The sequence below is a fragment of the Myxine glutinosa genome, chromosome 4 (assembly GCF_964187855.1).
Source record: "Myxine glutinosa chromosome 4, kmMyxGlut1.1, whole genome shotgun sequence".
Lineage (NCBI taxonomy): Eukaryota > Metazoa > Chordata > Myxini > Myxiniformes > Myxinidae > Myxine > Myxine glutinosa.
The window spans coordinates 10912011-10936779 of record NC_136264.1 but is presented as its reverse complement, the minus strand read 5'-3'; the positions used below and the strand labels follow the sequence as shown (position 1 = coordinate 10936779).

Sequence of the window (24769 nt, the reverse complement as noted above, 5' to 3'; positions counted from 1 at the left end):
CTCCCTGCACGAGTTCGTCTGTGCAGCGTGTCCTGGGTCTAACTCTTTCTGTCCCGCGGCCTTGACGTGCTGTGATTGATTCCTCACGCTCGTGAACGTTTGTCATCATTGTTTGAACCCTGAACCCCAATTTTGGTTAACATTGAAGAGGTGGTGTTCTGTGTTCACATTTAACAAGCCGTATAATGAGAAATGAATGAATAATTAACTTCGTTCCCGTTTGTGAAGATTCCTATTTATTCTTCCTCTCCTGTATGATCCGTAAATGTGGACAGGTTTACTACCTCCGCAGGACAGGACAGGTTTATTTTGGTGAAGATCTGATTATGGATTCGGATACAAGAATTATTTAATCTTTAAGTGATTCTTCACCATTGAGTGATCGGGCTAAAACCGATACATAGCAGGATATCTCAAAAAGTTATGGATTGATTTGGACGAAACTTGGTGAATCGATTGGGTGTGTGACAAGGACGAAGCAATCTGATTTTGGTGAAGATCTGATTTTGGATTCGGAAACGAGAATTATTTATTTTTTAAGCGATTCTTCACCATTGAGAGATCAGGTGAAAAGCGATATAACACATGATATTTAAAAATATATTATGGACGAGTTATGACTAAACTAGGTGGATGAGTTGGTTTTGTGACAAGAACAAGCGATTAGATTTTGGTTCAGGTCCAAATCCAGATCCGGCCTATCAGTGGGATGCAAAACATAAACTGTTCAGCCTGGTGGAGGTGTGCTCTCTTCCGGTGCTGTTCTAGTTTTGATTGCATTGGCTGCTATTACATTTAAAACCTGAAATGCAGCTTGACATATCACATCACATTTAACACATACCTTTCCTTAATTGGCTGTATCAACTAGCAGAGTACCCACCCGACAGGCGATCTTGTTCCAACTGTGCAACACATTTTTCTGCCATCGGATATGTTCTGCTGACACAACGACTTTGACTTGGATTTCTTGCTGATTTCCTTTGGTAATATTGCTCTTGCTGATTCATGTTCAACTTAAGTGGCCTTGGTTTTTGAGGCATCTCAATTTTCCAGAAAAAAAACATCAACCTCACCCAAGCTAACAATACCCATGACCAACTCACACCCCTCCCCTCCACCATCCCCTCACAATCCCCCATCAACCGTCACCCAAGCTAACAATACCCATGACCAACTCACTCCCCTCCCCTCTCCCATCCCCTCACAATCCCCCATCAACCTTCACCCAAGCTAACAATACCCATGACCAACTCACACCCCTCCCCTCCACCATCCCCTCACAATCCCCCATCAACCGTCACCCAAGCTAACAATACCCATGACCAACTCACACCCCTCCCCTCTCCCATCCCCTCACAATCCCCCATCAACCTTCACCCAAGCTAACAATACCCATGACCAACTCACACCCCTCCCCTCCACCATCCCCTCACAATCCCCCATCAACCTTCACCCAAGCTAACAATACCCATGACCAACTCACACCCCTCCCCTCCACCATCCCCTTACAATCCCCCATCAACCTTCACCCAAGCGAACAATACCCATGACCAACTCACACCCCTCCCCTCCACCATCCCCTCACAATCCCCCATCAACCTTCACCCAAGCTAACAATACCCATGACCAACTCACACCCCTCCCCTCCACCATCCCCTTACAATCCCCCATCATTGATCAACCGTCACCCAAGCTAACAATACCCACGCCCAACCCACACACCTCCCCTCCACCATCCCCTCACTAACCCCCGTCAACCGTAGCGGCAGGATCACGTCATGGTGAGTTCACAATGTGACGTCACTGGCAATCTCGAAAATCAACAATCAAAAACAAAATTCCCTTCAAATTAGACCGTGATGATTGCCAATGGTTTTTTTTTCAGGAAAAAAACAAGAGAAAAATGACCACAGTGTGGTCACCAGCTGCGACGTGTAGAATCATGAGGATATCCGTTGCAATGTGCGCTACCAAATTCGACCAGTCATTAAATTATACGCATGCACTGGCGTCTTTTTGTCTTTCAGCTGAATTTATTCCTGTTTCTTCAAACAAATCGCGATTTTAGTCCGCGATGACCTAATTTGTGTCAAGTTCTGTGAAACGAGATTGATATGAAAACATTCATGTTGTCTTTGTTGCTAAATTCATTCTGGTTTCTTCAAACAAATCGCGATTTTAGTTCGCGATGTTCTTACCTCATACCAACGCACGTCCGAGTGTATGCGCATGCGCTATTCAAAAAGGCACCCCAACAACAAGAACAACAACGCGGTCCTCTCATAGAGCTGCTGTCGCAGCTAAAAATGCGTTTGGGTTCCCCTCTAAGGGTCTTTTGAGTCTTGAGGGTCTTTTCAGTCTTTTGGGTCCAAAAACTCTGATTCTGCAACCTCCGCTTCCTTTTTGGGGTCTTTTCAGTCTTTGGGGTCTTTTTGGTTTTTGGGGTCTTTTCATTCTTTGGAGTTTTTTGGGACTTTAAGGATCTTTGGGTTCTTTTGGGTCTTTTAGTCTTCTGGGTCTTTAAGGTCTTTTTTTTTTTTTTTGGTCTTTGGGGTATTCGAGGATCTTTGGGATATTTTGTGTCTTTGTGGTCCTTTGGGTCTTCGGGGTCTTTTGGTTCTCTTGGGTCTTCGGGGTATTTAATGGTGTTCAGGGTCTTTTGGGTATTCAGGGTATTTTGGGTCATCAGGGTATTTAACCCTCTGGTCTGTCTACAAGCCGAATTTATCGGCTCTAACCGCATTCAAATGCATTGCGGTTCGAGCCGATATATTTGAATTTGAATATGAATGCATTTTCTTCTGGTTTTCTTCAGGGTCTTCGGGGTCCATTGGGTATTTGGAGTCCATTGGGTCTTCGGGGTCTTTTTAGTCTTTGGGTCTTTTGCTTCCTCGGGGTCTTTTGGCTCCTCGGTGTGTTGGGGGGGGGAATGGGGGGGAAGAGGAGGAGTGGGAGGGTCTTTTGGGTCCTCTGGGTACTTTAGGTCAAGTATTTCAGGTTACATTTGTGGGTGATCAGGTCAGCTGTCCAACCAATGGGTGAAGAACGTACATGCGTACATACATACATACAAACACTTGCTCCATTATAGATAAGATTATATACATATATGTAGATTCTACGGCCGGATGTTCATTTGGGCAAACGCGAATCATTTATTATGTGCGGAAATTCCGGATGTGACGTCAGGAAACTTTTTATTTTTTTTGTTCTTTTAACGATCGGCAGTCATATCTGTTCTTTTGTTATTGTCTTTTCATTGGTGATTTGTGAGATCAACTTTGTTTGGGTTTTATCTTTGTGTCATTCTGTTCTTCCTTGAAAGGAATCACCATTTATTTAACCAACAACAACCACGACGAGGCAACACAACACAAGGAAGACGAAGAGGCCGCACGATGTCCGTGCTGAAGGGAAAGCTCATCTCGGTGATTGGAGACCAGGATACGTGCACCGGGTTCTTGCTCGGCGGCATCGGCGAGTTAAATAAGCATCGCAAGCCGAACTTCCTGGTGGTGGAGAAGGAGACGAGCATCGCCGAAATCGAGGAAACCTTCAAGTAAGTAAGGTCGAGGCCGAAGGTCGACGAGTGTACGTTGTGACGGCCCGGGGTTTGTATCATATTCATCACCAATCAGCTGGCGAGTGCTTGCCAAGCCATCCGTTCCGTATCGAGCGGCTCGCTGGAGTGCTTAAGCGACTTGAGCGCTCTGCGAGCTGCTTGGTAATGCCAATGGACGCTCCATTGGAGGACACCCCAGGTGTGTCATTGGGTAATTTGTCCAGGTGTTGATTATTCGATCAGTTGTCCGTCGTTCCGCGGGTAAGGTGAACCTTGTCCGATGGACGTGCTTACTTCGACATTGTCATTGAGCTTTGCCTTCTCTCCAATTGGACTTTCATCCTGTTCAAGATGTTGATGATGTTCGCCATATGGTGATTGCATTTGCCATCGCGCCCTACGGTTGGACCTTGTAGCCTGGAGGCGTAAACAAGTGCGATTTTCAATCGAAACTAAAACCTCAAAGCACTGTACAAACCAAGAGGTATTCTTCTTCTTCGTTCTTATGCAGCACAAGGCTGTGGGGTGACGTCATTGCCCGAGTGTGGGTTTGCTCCTGATGTAAAGCCCTCTATAGTTGAGTAGCCAGATAGGCCCCCCATGCACCCTCTGGAATAATTAACGGCACCTTGTTTTTTAAATGCATAAAGGTGTCCTATAAAATATTTAAGATGTTCCCATTGCGAAATATTGTCCCATGGGCTTTTTATGGCGGCCATCTTGGATTTCGTCCAGTATAGGTGACAAATTCATAACTTTTGATCGATACATCATAGAAAGATGTGTGACCCCACTTTTCTATACAATTTTCACAAGAAAACACGTTTAGAAGCATCAATTCACGGATGCATCAATGTTTTATTGCCAAAAACAGAAAATTACAAGAAATCTGAGGTAATCAGTCTGTTTTTTTCAGCAAAGTTCTTCATTGTCGGTTCAGTATCACTCGTCATCTTCAGCAAGGAATGCCAGAAGCTCGTCATAGTCATCCACTCCATCTTCCTCGTCGTCCTTTTCGTCAACGTTGTCCCCTTTATCCAGGATATCCACCATGGAAGGTGGAAGGACCGGTCCGCGTGACCATAGAGGCTCGAGGGGGCCGTCATCCTTGGTCCAGCCGTGGCCATCCTGAGGGAGTGGGCAGTCATAGATTGCAGCATGGGATCTCTTCCATTGACAGACACGGTAGTTGACTTTGTCAATATGCGGATAGAGGGAATCCTTGCAGGGCGGAAGTCAGGAAAAGTCTACCTTGGACTTTGACGTGAGCTTGTCCTCGTCACCCACCATCTTCCTCAGCATCAGAGCACACACCTCATTGATGCTCTTGATACGTGTGTTCCCATACATCAGGCAGGTGAACTCTTCCAACGCATCAAAAACCTCATCTTTTACTTTCCAATCAGACCCCAGGTCAATGAATGCCTTCTGGAATCTGGGGTACTTCTGGAGCTTCTTCAAAGGCCCTACCTTGCCTTTTCCTCTGAATGCGCTGTTACAATCATCTCCAGTGAATGTGTACAGTCCCATCAACGCTGTCGCATGATCACTGCCCAGGGACTTGGTGAGTGCTGTGATGTCAATGAGTCGACGCTGCTTCCCCGTTCCTGTATCGAGATTTTTTTTTTTTTTTTTTTTTTTTTTTTTGTATACAAGGTCGAGGCTCGTGAAAGAGCGAACATTAATCACACAGAAAGACAAACCGACACATAATGAGATGGATATTGATGTTGAGAGAGGAGGCATAATGTAGAAGGATAACGAATATGTCCGTATCGGGTGTACGAACAACCGCATCTCTGAATCCAGAAGACAATGCATACTGCAGGTACAGCACCACACGCGTGTCTGTCTGTCTCCTGAAAAATAAATGTTCTGTTGTCAATATTACAATACACAAACTCTTTTTGGGTTCACGAAATTGATTAGAATTACTTTAGCTCTCGTATACAAAGCTACATACCTGTTTGGACCGTAGGCTGTGGATCTCGGACGACGACACCTCTCCATCTGTAACGGTGAGACGATGAGCCACACCCTCCACAACCAGGACAGCCGCCGTGCAGCCCTCCAGCCGAGATACCGCCGCCTTGCTGCTCCACACTCTCAGCAGGAGCTGACACAACTGTTCCTTGTTGATGTCATTCTGGAGGAACGGCTTCATGTCAGCTGGTAACCTAGTTGACGGTCCGTCTAAATGACGTGGTGGTGCAAACCCTCGCCTCGACCTCTCCTGTGCCTTAATGGAGTTGATCATAAGAGTCTGTGGAAAAGACGAAGTTCTTCTTTGAGATCATATGATCCAGTGCCTTCAGACAGATCCCCCCAAAGGTTGGTGGAAGGTCCATCAGGGCATGGAGCAAGGCATTGCCGTCTTGGATGTGGAAAGCATCCCTGGGGTAAGGCACTTCCTCAGTATGGTCAGACAGAAGATAATGAAGCATGGAGGCCTTGTTGGTCTTGGCAAAAAAACCCGTCTGGTGTACCGAGGCATGGAGGGACTGGAGTCGGGGAATATCTCATCAATTCTAACAGATCTAATGGCTCATCGACTAGCTGTGATGTGATGAGAAGCTGGAAAGCGAGATCTCCCTGTTCTTTGTACTGGATCAACTGCAACGGGCATAAACAAAGCCAATGTTTCTGGTATTTGCTTTATACGAAATTAGTATTTTTAAATGACACAGCAATGCATTGCTGCAAAAGATTAATCGAAGATTGATAAAACAAATATGTCAAGGCTCAAGCGTTTACTGACCTTTCCTTCAGAAGATGGGAGTTTTGCTACTTTGTTCCTAGCCTCCATTGTCAACAGCTTGAGCTTCTTGACAGGGTCGAAGAATCCCATGTCGGACGCCTGGTTCTTGAACCGCTTCTCGATGAATTCTTGCTTGGCAGCCTGTGCTGCGGCTTCTGCTCTCAACACATCAAACTCGACTTCAGGAGATGCAGCTGCGCCAGAGGCGAGGAGGGAGTACAGCTCGTCCTTGTTTGGAATAGTGAAAGGGTTGCTGAAGCTGTGAATGGAGGTTATTGCACGCTGGATGCACAAGTTCATACACTGTATCTATTACCTTCACTCCTTCACCACATTTATGGGTTTTCTTCAGCCATAACCTGAATGCAGAACAGCACATATAATCTAATAACACTGAGATGACTGCAAATGTTCCTTAAGTCATAACCTGAAAGTAGAATGACGTACATCAATTGTCAATAAGCAAAGCACATCTAATCGAACTGTAACCTGTACCTCCACCCAAACAGATGAACGTGAAGTAGCACAGAAAAAGAAGAAAGACCCAAGAGCCAGGTGTGGCGATTTGTAGACTTTACCCAACCACACCCGTCGGACCCAGTAGCTCCTGAAAGTGCAGAGGTGACCAGTCACTGAAGGCAGCTGATCAGAGATGATGATCTAGTGCCTACAACTGAATAATTTATGTTTTAGTTGCCTCTCGATCCACCTGACGCCCCTTTTCGTCGCCTTTCACGACAAGTAGGGATAGTAAAGGCCAATGTTAACCCGAGCGTCAATGGGGCCATTTCCTTCGTGTCTTTCCTCTAATTTTGCCGTTTTAAATGTTTCCACGAAATGCGTGTTTTTGTCCATGAAACGTCATTTAATCCTTAATTTGATGCTTCTAAACGTTTTCTCATGTGAAAATTGTATAGAAAACTGGGGTCACACATCTTTCTATGATGCATAGTTCAAAAGCTATAAATCTTTCCGCCTATGCAGGACGAAATCCAAGATGGCCGCCATAAAAAGCCCATGGGACAATATTTCGCAATAGGAACATCTTAAATATTTTATAGGACACCTTTATGCATTTAAAAAAACAAGGTGCCGTTAATTATTCCAGAGGGTGCATGGGAGGCCTGTCTGGCTACTCAACTACTACATTAGGATAGAAATTTGTAATTTGGTCAGGGTGCTGGTGATAGCTCACCTACTCTTCACGAAGAACATCAGGGTGCTGGTGATAGCTCACCTACTCTTCACGAAGAACATCAGGGTGCTGGTGATAGCTCACCTACTCTTCACGAAGAACATCAGGGTGCTGGTGATAGCTCACCTACTCTTCACGAAGAACATCAGGGTGCTGGCGATAGCTCACCTACTCTTCACGAAGAACATCAGGGTGCTGGTGATAGCTCACCTACTCTTCACGAAGAACATCAGGGTGCTGGCGATAGCTCACCTACTCTTCACGAAGAACATCAGGGTGCTGGTGATAGCTCACCTACTCTTCACGAAGAACATCAGGGTGCTGGCGATAGCTCACCTACTCTTCACGAAGAACATCAGGGTGCTGGCGATAGCTCACCTACTCTTCACGAAGAACAGGGTGCTGGTGATAGCTCACCTACTCTTCGCGCAGGACGCCACAGGACCTTCAACATCGACCAACTTATGCTGGCAGACGAGATGACCAGTTTATCATCCATCCGAGGGATGACACACACGTTGATGAATCACGCTGCCTGCAAAACGTCAGGATGGCAGTTTATACCTGGGTTTGGGTAGACAGCTTGCGGTGAATGTGCACACCTCCATGCCATCGTGTCGGCTCAACGGAAGAGGTAAGAAAAGGCAATTAAGGAGTGGTATGTTTGGACGGGTTTATAAAACCATAAAATTGATGAGGTTTTGTGTGTTTCAAAGGGAGAGTTCCACAGTTTATAGGATCGGAAAAATGTTCGATTCCCACAAGTCACTGAAGTACGAGCAACAACCAGGAGATGCAATTGGTAAATCCACAGATTTCTTGCGTCGTGTGATTTGGTAAAGAAAATGAGGCTGAAACCAATTTCTATTTGTTTTTCATGCGAATGGGAAACCGTCGTATCCTCCTCCTCTTCCCTTTATAAGGTGTGAGGACCGATGGCACCAAGCTACTGCTCTGTCTTTACCACGATACTCCCACTCCCCTCTGCCCCTAGTCAACTCTCTCCACCCTCTAAGCACCCCCATCTTATTGAAATCCCTCTTCACCCAATCATCTCTCTTTGCCATTTTCTCTTCCTCAATCCGCACCAGGTGTCCAGCCCATCTCAGCCGCAATTTCACCAATCTCCCCGTCAAGCTCATCTACACACCAATCTCCTCCCTCAGTTCATCTATCCTCCTTCTATCCACACTCTTCAATCCCGCAATCCTGACCCAGTTGTTCTCGCAAACCTGCAGCCTCCGTTGTTGTCTCGGTGTCAGTGCCACCGTCTCCAGACTGTAGGTCGGTGTTACGCACGACATCAGAACCTTCCCTTTCAATCTCCTTGAAATCATTGTCTGCCATTACACCCACCCAAATCCTCCTCCACACACTTGCACCCACCTGAATCCTCCTCCACACATTTGCACCCACCTGAATCCTCCTCCACACATTCACACCCACCTGAATCATCCTCCACACATTCGCACCCATCTGAATCCTCCTCCACACATGTACACCCACCTGAATCCTCCTCCACACATTTGCACCCACCTGAATCCTCCTCCACACATTCGCACCCACCTGAATCCTCCTCCACACATTTGCACCCACCTGAATCCTCCTCCACACACTTGCACCCACCTGAATCCTCCTCCACACATTTGCATCTACCTGAATCCTCCTCCACACATTCACACACACCTGAATCATCCTCCACACATTCACACCCACCTGAATCCTCCTCCACACATTCACACCCACCTGAATCCTCCTCCACACATTCGCACCCACCTGAATCCTCCTCCACACATTTGCACCCACCTGAATCCTCCTCCACACACTTGCACCCACCTGAATCCTCCTCCACACATTCGCACCCACCTGAATCCTCCTCCACACATTCACACCCACCTGAATCCTCCTCCACACATTCACACCCACCTGAATCCTCCACACATTCACACCCACCTGAATCCTCCACCACACATTCACACCCACCTGAATCCTCCTCCACACATTCACACCCACCTGAATCCTCCTCCACACATTTGCACCCACCTGAATCCTCCTCCACACACTTGCACCCACCTGAATCCTCCTCCACACATTCGCACCCACCTGAATCCTCCTCCACACATTCACACCCACCTGAATCCTCCTCCACACATTCACACCCACCTGAATCCTCCTCCACACATTCACACCCACCTGAATCCTCCACCACACATTCACACCCACCTGAATCCTCCTCCACACATTCACACCCACCTGAATCCTCCACACCTCTACCTCTGACTTACCATCCCCGGTCACTGTACCCCCCCCCCCCCCCCCCCAGATACTCAAACCTGTCTGATCTCCTTCCCCTCTAACATGATATTCATTTATTTTCTCTGCTGCCCGACCCACATCTTCTCCATACTCTTTTTCAGCCCATGCTTCCCAAATGCCTTCTTCCACTCCCCCATTACTTCATGCATCGCCCACTTGATCGACACCACAACAGCCAGATCGTCCACATACAATGTCCTCCACAGAACACCCCTCATGTTCACTTCCTGTTTACCAGCTCCATCACCATGATAAACAGGAGTGGGCTGAGAGCGCTTCCCTGCCTCTACCGATGTTCATATTGAACTCCACCGACATCCCCGGACCAACTAAAACTCTTCCCTTTGTTCCCTTCACCATCCTAACTTCTGCTTCCACCACTCCCATCCATTTCAGTGTTGCCATCCACCGTCAATGTGTTAATAATTTATATGTGTACAGTTAACCGGTAAAGTATCTTAAGGAATTTTTTGTATACATACCGTAGTCGAAGCTTGTGGAAGACTTCGTACAGTCGACAGATCGGAACATAAGAAGATGCAAAAGGGACAGTAGCAGGAGGGGGAACCAACAGCTTTGGAGGGAGATTTGGACAAGCAAAGGGTCGTGGGGAGGATTGGAGAGGATGGATGGGGTGGACAAAATGGATACAGAAAGAAACTCCAAAGAGGGAAAATTGGAAGGAGGAGGGATTGCGGTGGGTTAACGAGGGTAGAGAAGATCATGGTTTTGGATTGGGGATGATCTGAGATGGTGGTGAACAGCTGTCTTAATGATCTGGAGGTAATAGCTGAGTTTCAAGAGGATGTGGAAGTTGATTCCACAGGTGGGGAAAAAAGAGGAACAAATTAGTGGAGGTGAGCAGTGATGCTGCATTTAGTTAATATCACCAGAAGGGGGTTGATGGTGGACCATGTCTGCTCTGCAGAAACATGTAGTGGGGAGGAGGGTGACAATGAATGGACAGAGCAAGCAGAGGGTGCAAGGCCATAAAGGAGGCGGTAGAAGACAGAGACACCACTGTGTTCCGGCCTCAAGCTTTCTCGCGGCAAGCCTGTGGCAACACAGACTCGAGTGGTACCCTCTAACAGGCACTGAAGTGCGAGGAGCACAACCTGCAAGACAAAGAACCCCACAACAACCCCCCCCCCCCCCCCCCCGTCACCCTAATCTGTCAGCTGCCACACGAACTTATCACAAAAGCGTCTTTGCCAATGAAACTGCCTTAGCAGCCATAAGCGCTTGATAGTGTGAGGACATCACATCCACCATCCAGAGGAGGAGAAGATGGAGGCTCAAAAAAAAATTCTTTTGAAAACTTATTTTTTAATTGAGTGGGATGGAAAAAAACCCCCAAAAAACTATATATATATATACATGCACGTTATATACGTTTTTTTTTTCATTGAGTGCTTGGACAGGTAAGTGTGTGATGGAGAGTATGAAATGGGAGTATGAAGGAGGAGGTGTCCTGCTGAAGGAATGGGAGAAGTGTGGAGTTGAGAGGTTTAACGACTGAGGTATACGACATGCTCGCGACCAATACATGAAAATGATATAAAGTAAAGGCAGGAGAGGGCACAGGTAGAAACTCGTAAGGTGAATGATTAGCATCGGGTGATGACTCTGCTGGTCACAACCGACTAGACAAATTCGGGCGATGCCCTTGGAGTTGACGATCATTCTGTCAGAGCAGAAAGGGACCGGTCCACACACGAATCAAACAACATCTTGCTTCCTGCTCTGATGATTTCTCTTCTTGCCTTTCCAGGAGCTTTCTGAACAGGGAGGACATTGGAATCATCTTGATCAACCAACACATTGCCGAGATGATCCGACACGTGGTCGATCAGCACAATCAGTCGATCCCCGCCGTGCTTGAAATTCCTTCCAAGGAGCAACCTTACGACCCCACCAAAGACTCCGTACTGCGCCGTGCCAAGGGCTTGTTCAGTGCCGAGGAAATGCGCTGAATCGAGGACATGCACTGAATCGGCACGTACGGCTTCATGACAAAACGTATCGTCTTCTCCCAAATTCCTCTTCTTTCTTCGATCATCTTCACCATTTCGCCCCTAAATTTTCCCTCCATCATTGATACTTTTCTGCACCTCCTTTTTGTGTTTCATTCCCACCTCGTTTTTGGTATTGATTTTTCTGTTTGGTTTCCATTGATCTCCCCGTGATCGAAAGCTTTGCTCGTCTGTGGAACGCGCGACTCCCTGAAGGTTTAACAAGTTTGCTGCAGCTTTCCTCGTTGTGCACCTGTTCGGAAGTTGGTATTCCTTTAAAGCCTTGTACATAATCGGCTTGAAATTGCACTTCTTTGTTTTGCTGTCTGTAATGTTTAATTTCTTTAGTCCCAAGAAGAGTCAAATCATCTTGTGTTGTGGTGATTTTGTCTCTTGATGATAAACGTGCTCCCCGTCACGTACCAAGAAATACCAATGTGTAACCTCTAATATGTAATTGTTCTTTCTAAAACAGAGATTCATCATCATTATCCACATTCTCTTTTTCCTTTTCTTTTTAAGTTTCTAACTTTGGAATAGTTTGAATAGTCTTGCTGACATTTTCAGGTGGTGACCATGCTCTAGAGAGCGTCGCCACTGCTGAACGAGTCATTCACCTGGGCTATGCTTCCTCGTTTGTTGTTACCTTCCCAGCAGTCGGTTAGGGCAGCAATTTGGAACTTGTTGAGGATGCCGGGTATAGCTCACCTACTCTTCGTGAACGACAGGGTGGGATCTTTAACGTCCAACAAGCAATTCTGGCAAATGGGACGGTACACGCACCTTGATGAATCGCCCTGCCTGTGAAACACCTGGATGACAGTTTATAGCTGGGTTGGGATTCTAGCCCAGGCTAGACGGCTTAGAGGTGAGTGTGCGTACCTATAGGCCATCCTGTTAGACCTTTTATAGATATAGAGCACATGCATGAATCCATTCCTCCTCAACCTGGTGAATTAATGTTTACGCAGTAACAAAAGGAAAATTTCTCAAGTTAGATGTGACAAAGTCGTTGTTTTTGATGCTCCATTTATTGTACGAACAACGGTACCCGCCCTATGGGCGGGGCTTCAAATGGGAGGCCCAAATGAAAAGGCAAAATATCAGAAATTGAAGGCTATTTTTTATTTTAAACGATTTATATAAACATCCGTTAAATCATATCACACGCAAATCATCAAAATCTAAACAGTATTTGTCGAATTTCAACAAAAGCCACATCACTGTTCATATCGGTAAATATTATTCCATCGTGTTTGGAAAAACTGGAAAATTGGAAAAACAATATAGCCTATTGTACTCCAGTCTGCATTCCAGTGGATTGGGAACTGAGTACCCTCGTCCCTCTATACAAGGGGAAAGGTGACCTTCTGGACTGTGGCTCGTATCGAGCGATAACGTTATTGGAGCATGGAATGAAGGTATTGGAAAGGGTGTTGGAGAGGAGGATAAGGAAGAAAGTGAAGATTGACGAAATGCAGTTTGGATTCATGCCAGGAAGGGGAACGACAGACGCGCTTTTTATTGTGAGGCAGTTGCAGGAGAAGTATATGGAGAAGAGGAAGAAGTTGTTTCTTGGGTTTGTTGATCTGGAGAAAGCATTCGATAGGGTTCCACGTGAAGTAGTGACATGGGCATTGAGGAAGTTAGGAGTGGAGGAATGGTTGATCAGAGTAGTGATGGCAATGTACAAAAGAGCACGCACAGCTGTAAGGACGAAGGACGGGAACAGTGGTGAGTTTTAAGGTGAAGTTGGGAGTGCATCAGGGGTCGGTACTAAGTCCACTACTATTTGTAGCTGTCATGGAGGTGCTGGCTCAGAACATAAAGGAGGGTTTACCGTGGGAGTTGTTGTATGCAGATGATCTGGTGTTGATTGCGGAAAATATGGATGGACTGAAGGAGAAGATGAACAAGTGGAAGGAATGTATGGAGTCAAAAGGTCTGAAGGTGAATATCGGAAAAACGAAGCTGATGGCAAGTGGTAAAGCATGTGGTGAGGTGGAAAGAACTGGGAAGTGGCCGTGTGCTGTGTGCAGGAAGGGTGTCGGAATGAATTCCATTCAATGTCCAATGTGCGCTGAGTGGGTTCATCAAAAATGTAGTGGTCTGAGAGGGTCATTAACCAGTGTGGCAGCTACATTCAAGTGTAAGGTGTACACAGAAGGAGCTGCAGATGGAGGAAATGTTGAGTTGGATCTTGGAGACGGCGTGAAGCTGGAAGGTGTGAAAACATTTTGGTACCTAGGAGACATGCTGAATGGAGAAGGTGGATCAGACTCGGCAACAGTTGCTCGAGTGAGATGTGCATGGAAGAAGTTTCGGGAACTGAGTGGCATGCTGACGAGGAGGGGAGTGTCGTTGAAGCTGAAGGGAAAGGTGTATGCTGCATGTGTGAGAAGTGTTATGATTTATGGGAGCGAGACATGGGTAATGAATGTAGAGCAGCAACGAAGGGTGGAAATGCGAATGGTTCGGTGGATGTGTGGAGTATCGTTGAGAGAGAGGAAGACAAGTGATGAATTGCGAAAGATGATGGGAATAGAGCCTGTGATTGATGCTGTGAAGAGAAACAGGTTGGGATGGTTTGGTCATGTGTTGAGGAAGGATGAAAGTGACTGGTTGAGAAGAGTGATGGAAATGAATGTAGAAGGAAGTAAAGGACGGGGAAGACCGAGAAAGACTTGGCTAAAGATGGTCGAAGAAGAAATGCGGGCAAGGGGGTTAACATGGGGAGATGCAGAAAATAGGGCAAAATGGAGAACATTGTCATGGGGACCGCAAGGCTAACCCCCGCTCTTGCAGGGAAAATGGCCCTAAAATGCCTGTTGTGTTGTTGTTGTACTCCCGGGCGTCCCAGGATTACCCACCCAAAATATCGTTGCGATCGGTTCAGCCGTTTTTGCGGTACCTGGGAACAGACGGACAGACGGACAGACAGACATTTGGTGAATTATAGCAAGATGATGGGGTGGCATTTACTCGCCAACTTCTCCATAAATGACACAGAACACGTGTTGCGTGTGTATATACAACATGGGTGAGTTAGTTGCAAGGCCACATTTAGCACCTAGGTATTTTGCACTAAAGTAAGTCACTGAAGCAAAAAGGACGCCATGTGGAGGGATGTTAAGCTGCTCCACTTTGATAACACTTGCTCGTAGATTTTAAATTTCCACTGCTGGCATTTGATGTCCGAACGGGTTGGTACTGCTGCCCCAATGGCAAATTGCTACCTTGTGAATATCGAAGATTTTTCAAGTATATTGGTTGGTCTTGTGCGTTATTCTGTCTGTTTGTCTGTCAGTCACCTACATGTCACAATTCTAAACTGATTTTTACAAAACGTCACTAAATGGTAGAGTTGGCCATCTGGAAGAAACCCATTGATTTTGAGGTCAAAAGATCAACAACTTTGTCAAAGTTTTAAAATCCTCAATTTTCATCCGATTGACTTGAAATTTGAAGAGTATTTGCATATCAGCTCACTGAATTCAACGACCAATTGATTTTTTATGTCAACATAGGCCAAAAGGTCAACAACTTTGTCAAAGTTCGAAAATCCTCAATTTTCATCCGATTGACTTGAAATTTGAAGAGGATTATCAGATCACTGAATGCAATGACCATTTGAATTTTAGGTGAACATAGGCCAAACGGTCAACATAGGCCAAAGGTCAACAACTTGGGTGAAATTTCTAAAATCCTCAAATTTCATCCGATTGACGGGGAATTTGAACAGCATTTGTATATCAGGTCACTCACTTCAACCAACAATTATTTTTCAGGTCAACATAGGCCAAAGGTCAATAACATTTTAGGGATTTCGCAAGTGTCGTGCTATGCACGATGTATTTCTTGTTTTTTCATTGTCTACTGTTGATTATTGTGATTTCTTGCCAGAACACTCCAACCTTTTCCAGTGGGTTTGTGAAAGACTTGGGTAAGGTGAGGTTGATTTCTCAAATCTGAAGTCGAGGAAGCAGTTGTAATCGTAGTTGTCGCAGCCTCAAACTTGAGCACCAGCAGCAACATTCTGGCTGAATATATCATTTTTATTTTTATTTTTATTTTTATTTTTTTTTGTATACAAGATCGAGGCTCGTGAAAGAGCGAACATTAATCACACAGAAAGACAAACCGACACATAAAACATATAACATCGGGAGCGGTAGACAAGATGGGGAGAGAGGGGGAAGGACACAAACACAACATTTGAGAGCAGGGACCGAGAGACATGGAGACATCGAGAGATCTGAGAGAGGGCGAGGGCTTTGGGGGGGGGGGGCATGGGAAGGGGGCGGTGGGAAAGGTATAAAACATATGGACACTGCCAGGACTTCCAGGAAAGAAGTTGGAATTTCAAACAAGGTGGATCTGGGGTGAATTAGCGGGGGTAGAAAAGATCAAGGTTTTGGATGGGGGAAGATAAGAGATGGTGGTGAACAGCTGTTTTAAAGACCTGGAGGGAGGAGTGGGATTGAAGGGAGTGAGGGAGTTTGTTCCAGAGGCGGGAGAAAAGAGGAATGAAAGAGTGAAGGTGAGCAGAGAGCCGAGATTTCGGCAGTTTAACCATCAGAGGGTTGCTGGCAGATCTTGTGCGACCTGTAGGAATATTTGGGGGACAGAGCACAGAGAGAGCTGGGGGTGCAAGGCCGGAGAGGAGTCGGTAGAAGACAGAAAGACCACCTACCTGCCTGCGGTGAGTGAGTGAAAGGCCCTCAGAGATAGCTTCATCGCGGGAGATTCCAATAATTCTGAAAGCTTTGGTTTCAACAGCGTGAAGCTGAGCTAGGTGTGAGGCAGGAGCACCGGCCCATAGGGGAGAACAGTATTCCATTGAGCTGCGGATGAAAGCCTTGTATGTGGTGAGGAGCTCAGGTGTGCCGAGGAAGGACTTCGCACGACGGAGGATGCCCAGTCGGCGACTGGCTTTGGAGGCCAGCTTGGAAATGTGGTTTTCCCAAGAAAGATCATGGCAGATAGTGAGACCCAAAATCTTGAGCGACAGAACTTCTTGGAGAGGATTGTTGAGAAAGTAGATGGGAGGGTTGTCCAGTCGATCTTTTCGGAGAGACATAGTAAGAGTGTGAGATTTGTCAGGATTGAAAGACATGTTCCACTTGTTTGACCAGTCTGTGATTTTGTCCAGGTCTTCAGAGAGTGAGGAGGCAGCAGACTGCCGATCTGAGGGAAGAGGAATGGAGCGGCAGAGAGTGGAGTCATCAGCAAAGAGATAGAGAGGATTTTCGAGAGAGTCAGAGAGATCATTGATGAAGACCAGAAAAAGCACGGGGCCCAGAACACTGCCTTGGGGAACTCCAGCCTGAACAGGAAGAGGAGATGAGAGAAACCCATTCAGGGCCACACGTTGACGACGACTAGAGAGGAAGTCCGCCAGCCATGCGTGGAGATTTCCATGGATACCAAAGGAGGAGAGTTTGGTGAGCAGAGCGGGGTGCCAGACCGTGTCGAAGGCACGTGATATGTCGAGGGAGACAGCTCTAATTTCCTGTTTGGCATTGAGGACCTCCATCCATTGTTGAGACAGCAGAAGCAGCATGTCCAGAGTAGAGTGACCTGGTCTGAAACCAAATTGATGATCAGAGATCAAGCCATTGGAGAAGAGGAAAGATTTCATATCCGAAGCAATGATGGATTCCATGACTTTGCTGATAATTGGGAGAAGGCTGATTGGTCTGTAGTTGCTAGGATCTGTTTTTGCACCTTTTTTGTGCAAAGCGGTGATGTTGGCTGATTTCCAAGCAGATGGCAGTTGACCTTGAGCAAAAGAGAGGGTGAAGAGAACAGAGAGAGGGTGAGAAAGAGCAGCAGAGCAGGATTTTAGGACCCGTGGGCTGATGCCGTCGGGTCCAGTTGCAGAATCAGAGTCGAGGGTTGACAGAAACTTTTCCACCTTGTCAGGAGGAAAGGACACGGAGTCCAGGAGCAGCAGGGTACGACTGGGTATGGTGGGTACAGAGAGGGATGGGTTTGGGAGGGAAACATGAGGGAAACATTGAAGCAATGAATGCCCAAATGTATTATTTATTCATCCCTTGTGAGGAGGGCATAACACATCGCACGCAAGAAATACCCAAGGAAATAAGATGTGTGGTTTGTCACGGTTTCCATTCGTAGCCATATATGGCTGGATTTTCATACATAACGGAATGTGAATTTGTTTCTAGCAGAGGAGCTGCTCCTCAGACAATAACCACCCAGATATCAAGCAGTGTCAGCTCATGCCAACGGAGATCTAAGAACACCAGACCACTTGCTACTCACAGTTTAAACAATGTTTGTAATTTTTATTTGTTCACGGTGCCAGCCATAACTCGCCTACATTTTCTGAAAGACGCCATGGCATCTTTGATTTACACCGACGGGCAGGTGTGACCTCTGGATTTATTTTTCTCCACAAGAGCGAGGTGAAATTGAGTGCGAGTGCCATCATTCATGAATTCATCATTTATTCTATCATGAGATGAGAACAATGAATGAACAACAAGGTGAGGCGCACATCACGAAAAAGTACAGCGAGCTCATCTTGTTCTCGCATCAGTAAAGAATAACAGGTATCATCAATAGTTTGTGGTGGATCACAGTCCATTGGCTCTAATGTCAGGACTACTCATGTAAATACTCACCTGCAGTCATGTTGTGTAGCCCCAGACAGTTCTCTCGAACAGGCCCGTGGCACAGAGAAGCCAATCCAGCTCCGAGGAGTGACCCAGAGATACCCCACATCTAGGATGGTGTACCCCTGGCTTCAGGAAGTCAGGGCCACGCCAGAGAGAGAGACGAGGGAACGGGCCGGTCCATGGGGACTGATCGGCTCTTTGACCATGACCGCGCTGCCTTGACGAATCCGGGCACAGCAGGGAAGAATGGGGAATATTTGGAGGGTACAACCACCGTGAAGAGACGTCCCCGATAGTTGTGCAGCCATGTTGTTTTTTTCTGTGTTCTGTTGGATGTGATTGGCCCTTTAACTGCACCTTTGCCTGGTCCCAAGTCCAAGCATCTTGATGCTGGATGAATCCCCACTCATTCTCTCCCAATTTAGGGAGCAAATAACTCGACAATTTTCCATGAAACAATCTTTGAGAGCAATCAGTTTCTACTTTTTCTGTAGTTTGTTTACAAAATGATCGGCATGCCAAGATGGCCGCTCGAGCTCTTCAAATTGGCTTCACTCGCGTTAATAGCGATTCACGGCACACCGCTCCTCCAGGTTTATTGTAAGACCTCCGTGGTTGTAGTGCTATTTTTGCTATAAATACAGTACTTTGTTGTTACCCTGTGCTCGCGAAGCGAAAAGCGCGGGTAAGCATTCTGTTACGTACGTACATGTGCCGTACGTGTCTGCATTTAAATAAATCATTTTCTCGGCAACCGTTGGACCGATTGACATGAAATTTTCACCATAGGAGCGCCTCCTCCTGTAGAATATTTAAATGATTATTATGACGTCACAGGTCACATTGTACAGGCGCCATCTTGGAAAAACTTAGCACCTCTATCTCTGCAACCACTCCATGGAAAAAATTGAGACCAGGCTCATTGTCAACTACTCGCCTTGGGGAATAAGATATGTTAATGATGATGTCCTCGATGCCTTCGTTATGACGTCATAATTCGACAAATACAACACATCCATCCGATCATTATTTTAAAAATTTCAGCAACTTGGTCTGATGGACATGAAATTTTCACCATCTGAGCACCTCCTCCTTTAGAATATTTTAATGATAATCATGACGTCATCGGTCATGTGGTACAAGCGCTATCTTGGAAAAACCGAAAAATGTTGCACCTCTATATCTCCAAAACCGCTGCATGGAAAAAATTGAAACGTGGCTCATTGTAAATACCTCCATATGGGGAATAGGTGTTGTTAGCGATGACGTCATTGGTGCCATAATTATGACGTCATAATTCGAAAGTGACAACGCTTAGTCTGATCAGTTTGAAATGTATTGAGCATGATCTATGTAACAATTATATTAGAGTATAAATTTATGATGTCATCACTCACGTGGTCTGGCAGCCATATTGGATCAAAGAAAAAAAATATGTTAAAAAACAGAAGAGTTGGCTCACAACAAGTTGACTGTGCAGGGTAAGTATTCTATGAATACCATCTAGTTTTTTCTGTTATTGCTAAAAAAAAATACTTTCCATGTTTTTTTTTTTTTTTTGCACCAATTTTTATATCAAGTATTTTGCATCCATAAAATCGATGATTTTAGAAGTTTTACCTTGAGTTGACCTTTCACCTTTTGACCTCAAAAATAGTTGCTTTCCCAATTGTGTGATGCATTATGCAATTGCACTTTAATTTTCAAGTTAATGGGATGAAAATTTATGATTTTAGAAGTTTGACCTTCAGTTGACATTTGACCTTGAGTTGACTTTTGACCTCAAAAATAGTTTCTCAATTCAGTTTAGACAAAATTGCAAATATTAGAAATCTGGCCTATGTTGACCTCAAAAATAATCGTTGGTAGAATTGAGTGTCCTGATATGGAAATCCTGTTCAAATTTCAAGTCAATCGGATTAAAATTGACAATTTTAGAAATCTGGCCTATGTTGACCTTTTGGCCTGTGACGATCAGAAAAATAATGAGTGGTTGAATTCAGTGTCCTGATAGGCCAATCCTGTTCAAATTTCCAGTCAATTGGATGAAATTTGAGGATTTTAGAAAAATTTCACCCAAGTTGTTGACCTCTGGCCTCAAAATTAGTTGCTTTCCCAATTACTAGGGCATGCCCGTACTATATCTATATCTAAAATTATATCCCCCCCCCTCTATTTACATGAAATGGTTTGGTCCAAAGCGAACGGCTTGCGAGTGGTGACAATCCCCCCCCTCTATTTACATGCAATGGTTTGGTCCAAAGCGAACGGCTTGCGAGTGGTGACAATCCCCCCCCTCTATTTACATGCAATGGTTTGGTCCAAAGCGAACGGCTTGCGAGTGGTGACAATCCCCCCCCTCTATTTACATGAAATGGTTTGGTCCAAAGCGAACGGCTTGCGAGTACGGTGACAATCCCCCCCCTCTATTTACATGAAATGGTTTGGTCCAAAGCGAACGGCTTCCGGAGTTTGGTAAAGAAATCGCCATCGCGTGCACAAACGCGCAGGAAAGCGAATGAATCGCAAATTCGTTTTTATTAGTTGTAAAACATAGTTTAACGCCAACATAGTTTGCAAACGTGAAATAAATGAATACGCTCTCAAATGTGCCATCCGAGGCAGAGTGTGCCCGCCACGTTCGGCACACGCGATAGTTCGCTGCTCTCTGATTGGTTGAATCGTTTTTTGGACATAGCTCGGTAAGTAATTGTCCGATTAATATGAAACCTTGAAAAGGCACATCCTCGGGTCCCCAGCAATATACCTGGCAAGTTAAAAGTATATCGGACCCGTGGTTGTCGAGAAACAGCGGTCACAGACAAACGTACAAACGTACAGACAGAGATTACTGGAATTATAGATAGATGTGACGCGCTATGCAATTACTGTTTAATTTTCAAGTTAATAGGATAAAAAGGGATGATTTTAGAAGTTTGACCTTCAGTTGATATTTGACCTTGACTTGACATTTGACCTTTTGACCTCAAAAATAGTTTCCCAATTCAGTTTTGACAAAATTGCCAATTTTAGAAATCTGGCCTATGTTGACCTTAGGCCTATGTTGACCTAAAAATGATCGTTGGTTGAATTGAGTGACCTGATATGGAAATCCTGTTCAAATTTCCAGTCAATCGGATGAAATTTGAGGATTTTAGAAAAATTTCACCCAAGTTGTTGACCTTTGGCCTATGTTGAAATTTAGGCCGATGTCGACATGAAAAATAATTGGTGGTTTCCCAATTCAGTGACGTGTTTGCACATCCTGTTCACATTTTAAGTCAATCGGTTGAAAAACGACGATTTTTAAAATTCGACCTTTGACCTCACAATCAACAGGCTTCTTGAGTTGTGACTTCCTCGACAACTTGGCAAAGTGTAATAACGATCGGTTTAGAATTGTGACCTGGAGGTGAGTGACAAACCAGCAAAGAGACAGAACAACAAAGTCGACAGACCGAGATGCAAATAACAAGAGTACGTGGGTACTGGGTGGCCAATAGCTGCGAAGATTGTGTGATTCCGTCATCATCGGAGGGTTTAGGTGTCGGAGGTCAGGTGTCCCAGACCTGACCTGTGATGTTCATTGGTCGAATGGAGTTAACACTTCGAAGATGCATTGATCGAGAGATTCGTGGGTATAACACAGGCGTGTTGGACCAAATGTCCATTCCTTGTATTTGTAACAATTCACGTTTAATGTCAGTTTTACATAGTTTGTGTTTTCTTTGATATAAACCTTTGGATCGAGATATTCGCGCCATAAGTTGATCCAAAACGTTTCAATGACGTCGAAGAAATGGATCGAGTTGAGTTGCCGAGCAGAAGGAGTGAAGTCGAGTGGGGATGGGGAGGGAGGGAACAGTGCAGGAGGAAAAGGGAGGGAGGGGAGAGGAAGAGAGAGGAGGAGGAAGAGTACGCAATACGTGCTGGGACAAAGAGTTTGAGGGATCGAGCGCGGGGTGTCCTTGCTCCGTTCAGCCTGTCGAGGTAAGTTCATCATTTACGGACATCAGAGATTCCGAGCCCAGGTTTGGCAATCTCAGGTAGATTCGTAAACTGTGAGAGCCCATCTCGGCCACTCACGGCTCCGATCCTGATCCCGACCCAACTTTGTACATCATGTGCTCCCACTCCCACTCCCAGAGAGCCCATCTCCGATCCCGATCCCGACCCAACTTTGTACATCGTGCTCCCACTCCCACTCCCAGAGAGCCCATCTCCGATCCCGATCCCGACCCAACTTTGTACATCATGTGCTCCCACTCCCAGAGAGCCCATCTCCGATCCCGACCCAACTTTGTACATCATGTGCTCCCACTCCCACTCCCACTCCCAGAGAGCCCATCTCTGATCCCGATCCAACTTTGTACATCATGTGCTCCCACTCCCACTCCCACTCCCAGAGAGCCCATCTCCGATCCCGATCCAACTTTGTACATCATGTGCTCCCACTCCCAAAGAGCCCATCTCCGATCCCGACCCAACTTTGTACATCATGTGCTCCCACTCCCAGAGAGCCGTTCTCCAATCCCGATCCAACTTTGTACATCATGTGCTCACACTCACACTCCCACTCCCAAAGAGCCCATCTCCGATCCCGATCCACCTTTGTGCATCATGTGCTCCCACTCCCACTCCCACTCCCAGAGAGCCCATCTCTGATCCCGATCCAACTTTGTACATCATGTGCTCCCACTCCCACTCCCACTCCCAGAGAGCCCATCTCCGATCCCGATCCAACTTTGTACATCATGTGCTCCCACTCCCAAAGAGCCCATCTCCGATCCCGACCCAACTTTGTACATCATGTGCTCCCACTCCCAGAGAGCCGTTCTCCAATCCCGATCCAACTTTGTACATCATGTGCTCCCACTCCCAAAGAGCCCATCTCCGATCCCGATCCAGATCTGACCCAACTTTGTACATCATGTGCTCCCACTCCCACTCCCAAAGAGCCCATCTCCGATCCCGACCCAACTTTGTACATCATGTGCTCCCACTCCCACTCCCAAAGAGCCCATCTCCGATCCCGATCCAGATCTGACTCAACTTTGTACATCATGTGCTCCCACTCCCACTCCCAAAGAGCCCATCTCCGATCCCGATCCAGAGCTGACTCAACTTTGTACATCATGTGCTCCCACTCCCACTCCCAGAGAGCCCATCTCCGATCCCGATCCCGATCCAACTTAGTACATCATGTGCTTCCACTCCCACTCCCAGAGAGCCCATCTCCGATCCCGATCCCGACCCAACTTTGTACATCATGTGCTCCCACTCCCACTCCCAAAGAGCCCATCTCCGATCCCGATCCAGAGCTGACTCAACTTTGTACATCATGTGCTCCCACTCCCACTCCCAAAGAGCCCATCTCCGATCCCGATCCCGATCCAACTTAGTACATCATGTGCTTCCACTCCCACTCCCAGAGAGCCCATCTCCGATCCCGATCCCGACCCAACTTTGTACATCATGTGCTCCCACTCCCAGAGAGCCCATCTCCGAACCCGATCCCGACCCAAGTTTGTACATCATGTGCTCCCACTCCCACTCCCACTCACAGAGAGCCCATCTCCGATCCCGATCCCGACCCAAGTTTGTACATCATGTGCTCCCACTCCCACTCCCAGAGAGCCCATCTCCGATCCCGATCCCGACCCAACTTTGTACATCATGTGCTCCCACTCCCGCTCGCACTCCCAGAGAGCCCATCTCCGATCCAGATCCAACTTTGTATCATGTGCTTCCACTCCCACTCCCACTCCCAGAGAGCCCATCTCCGATCCCGATCCCGACCCAAGTTTGTACATCATGTGCTCCCACTCCCACTCCCAGAGAGCCCATCTCCGATCCCGATCCCGACCCAAGTTTGTACATCATGTGCTCCCACTCCCACTCCCAGAGAGCCCATCTCCGATCCCGATCCCGACCCAACTTTGTACATCATGTGCTCCCACTCCCAGAGAGCCCATCTCCGATCCCGATCCCGACCCAACTTTGTACATCATGTGCTCCCACTCCCGCTCGCACTCCCAGAGAGCCCATCTCCGATCCAGATCCAACTTTGTACATCATGTGCTCCCACTCCCACTCCCATGCACTCCCACTCCCATTCCCATTCCTACTCCCATGCACTCCCATTCCTACTCCCACTCCCATTCCCACTCTCACTCCCATTCCCACTCCCATTCCCACTCCCACTCCCATGCACTGCCACTACCACTTCCACTCTCTCTCCCTCTCCCTCCTCCACTACCACTTCCACTCCCTCTCTCA

General features: G+C 46.5%; 2 protein-coding genes across 2 annotated transcripts in view; both read left to right on the top strand.

Annotated features, from left to right (window-relative positions):
- Positions 1–3202: 3202 nt before the first annotated feature.
- On the top strand, positions 3203–12337 carry ATP6V1F (ATPase H+ transporting V1 subunit F). The gene is made up of 2 exons (XM_068111837.2): positions 3203–3562; positions 11606–12337. The coding sequence occupies exons 1-2, from the start codon at positions 3402–3404 to the stop codon at positions 11805–11807; spliced, it is 363 nt and encodes a 120-aa protein (XP_067967938.1). The 5' UTR covers positions 3203–3401; the 3' UTR covers positions 11808–12337.
- Positions 12338–22403: 10066 nt separating this feature from the next.
- The window catches only part of LOC137424409 (laminin subunit beta-1), a 193138-nt gene continuing 190772 nt past the window's right edge, over positions 22404–24769 (top strand). The window contains exon 1 of the mRNA XM_068111835.2: positions 22404–22480. The gene's annotated coding sequence lies outside the window, so the exon portion shown is untranslated. The remainder of the gene's footprint in view (positions 22481–24769) is intronic.

Coding starts and splice junctions, on each gene's coding strand:
- ATP6V1F (XM_068111837.2), top strand. CDS start 3,402: ATGTCCGTGCTGAAGGGAAAGCTCATCTCGGTGATTGGAGACCAGGAT. Junction 3,563..11,605: donor GAAATCGAGGAAACCTTCAA/GTAAGTAAGGTC, acceptor TTGCCTTTCCAG/GAGCTTTCTGAACAGGGAGG.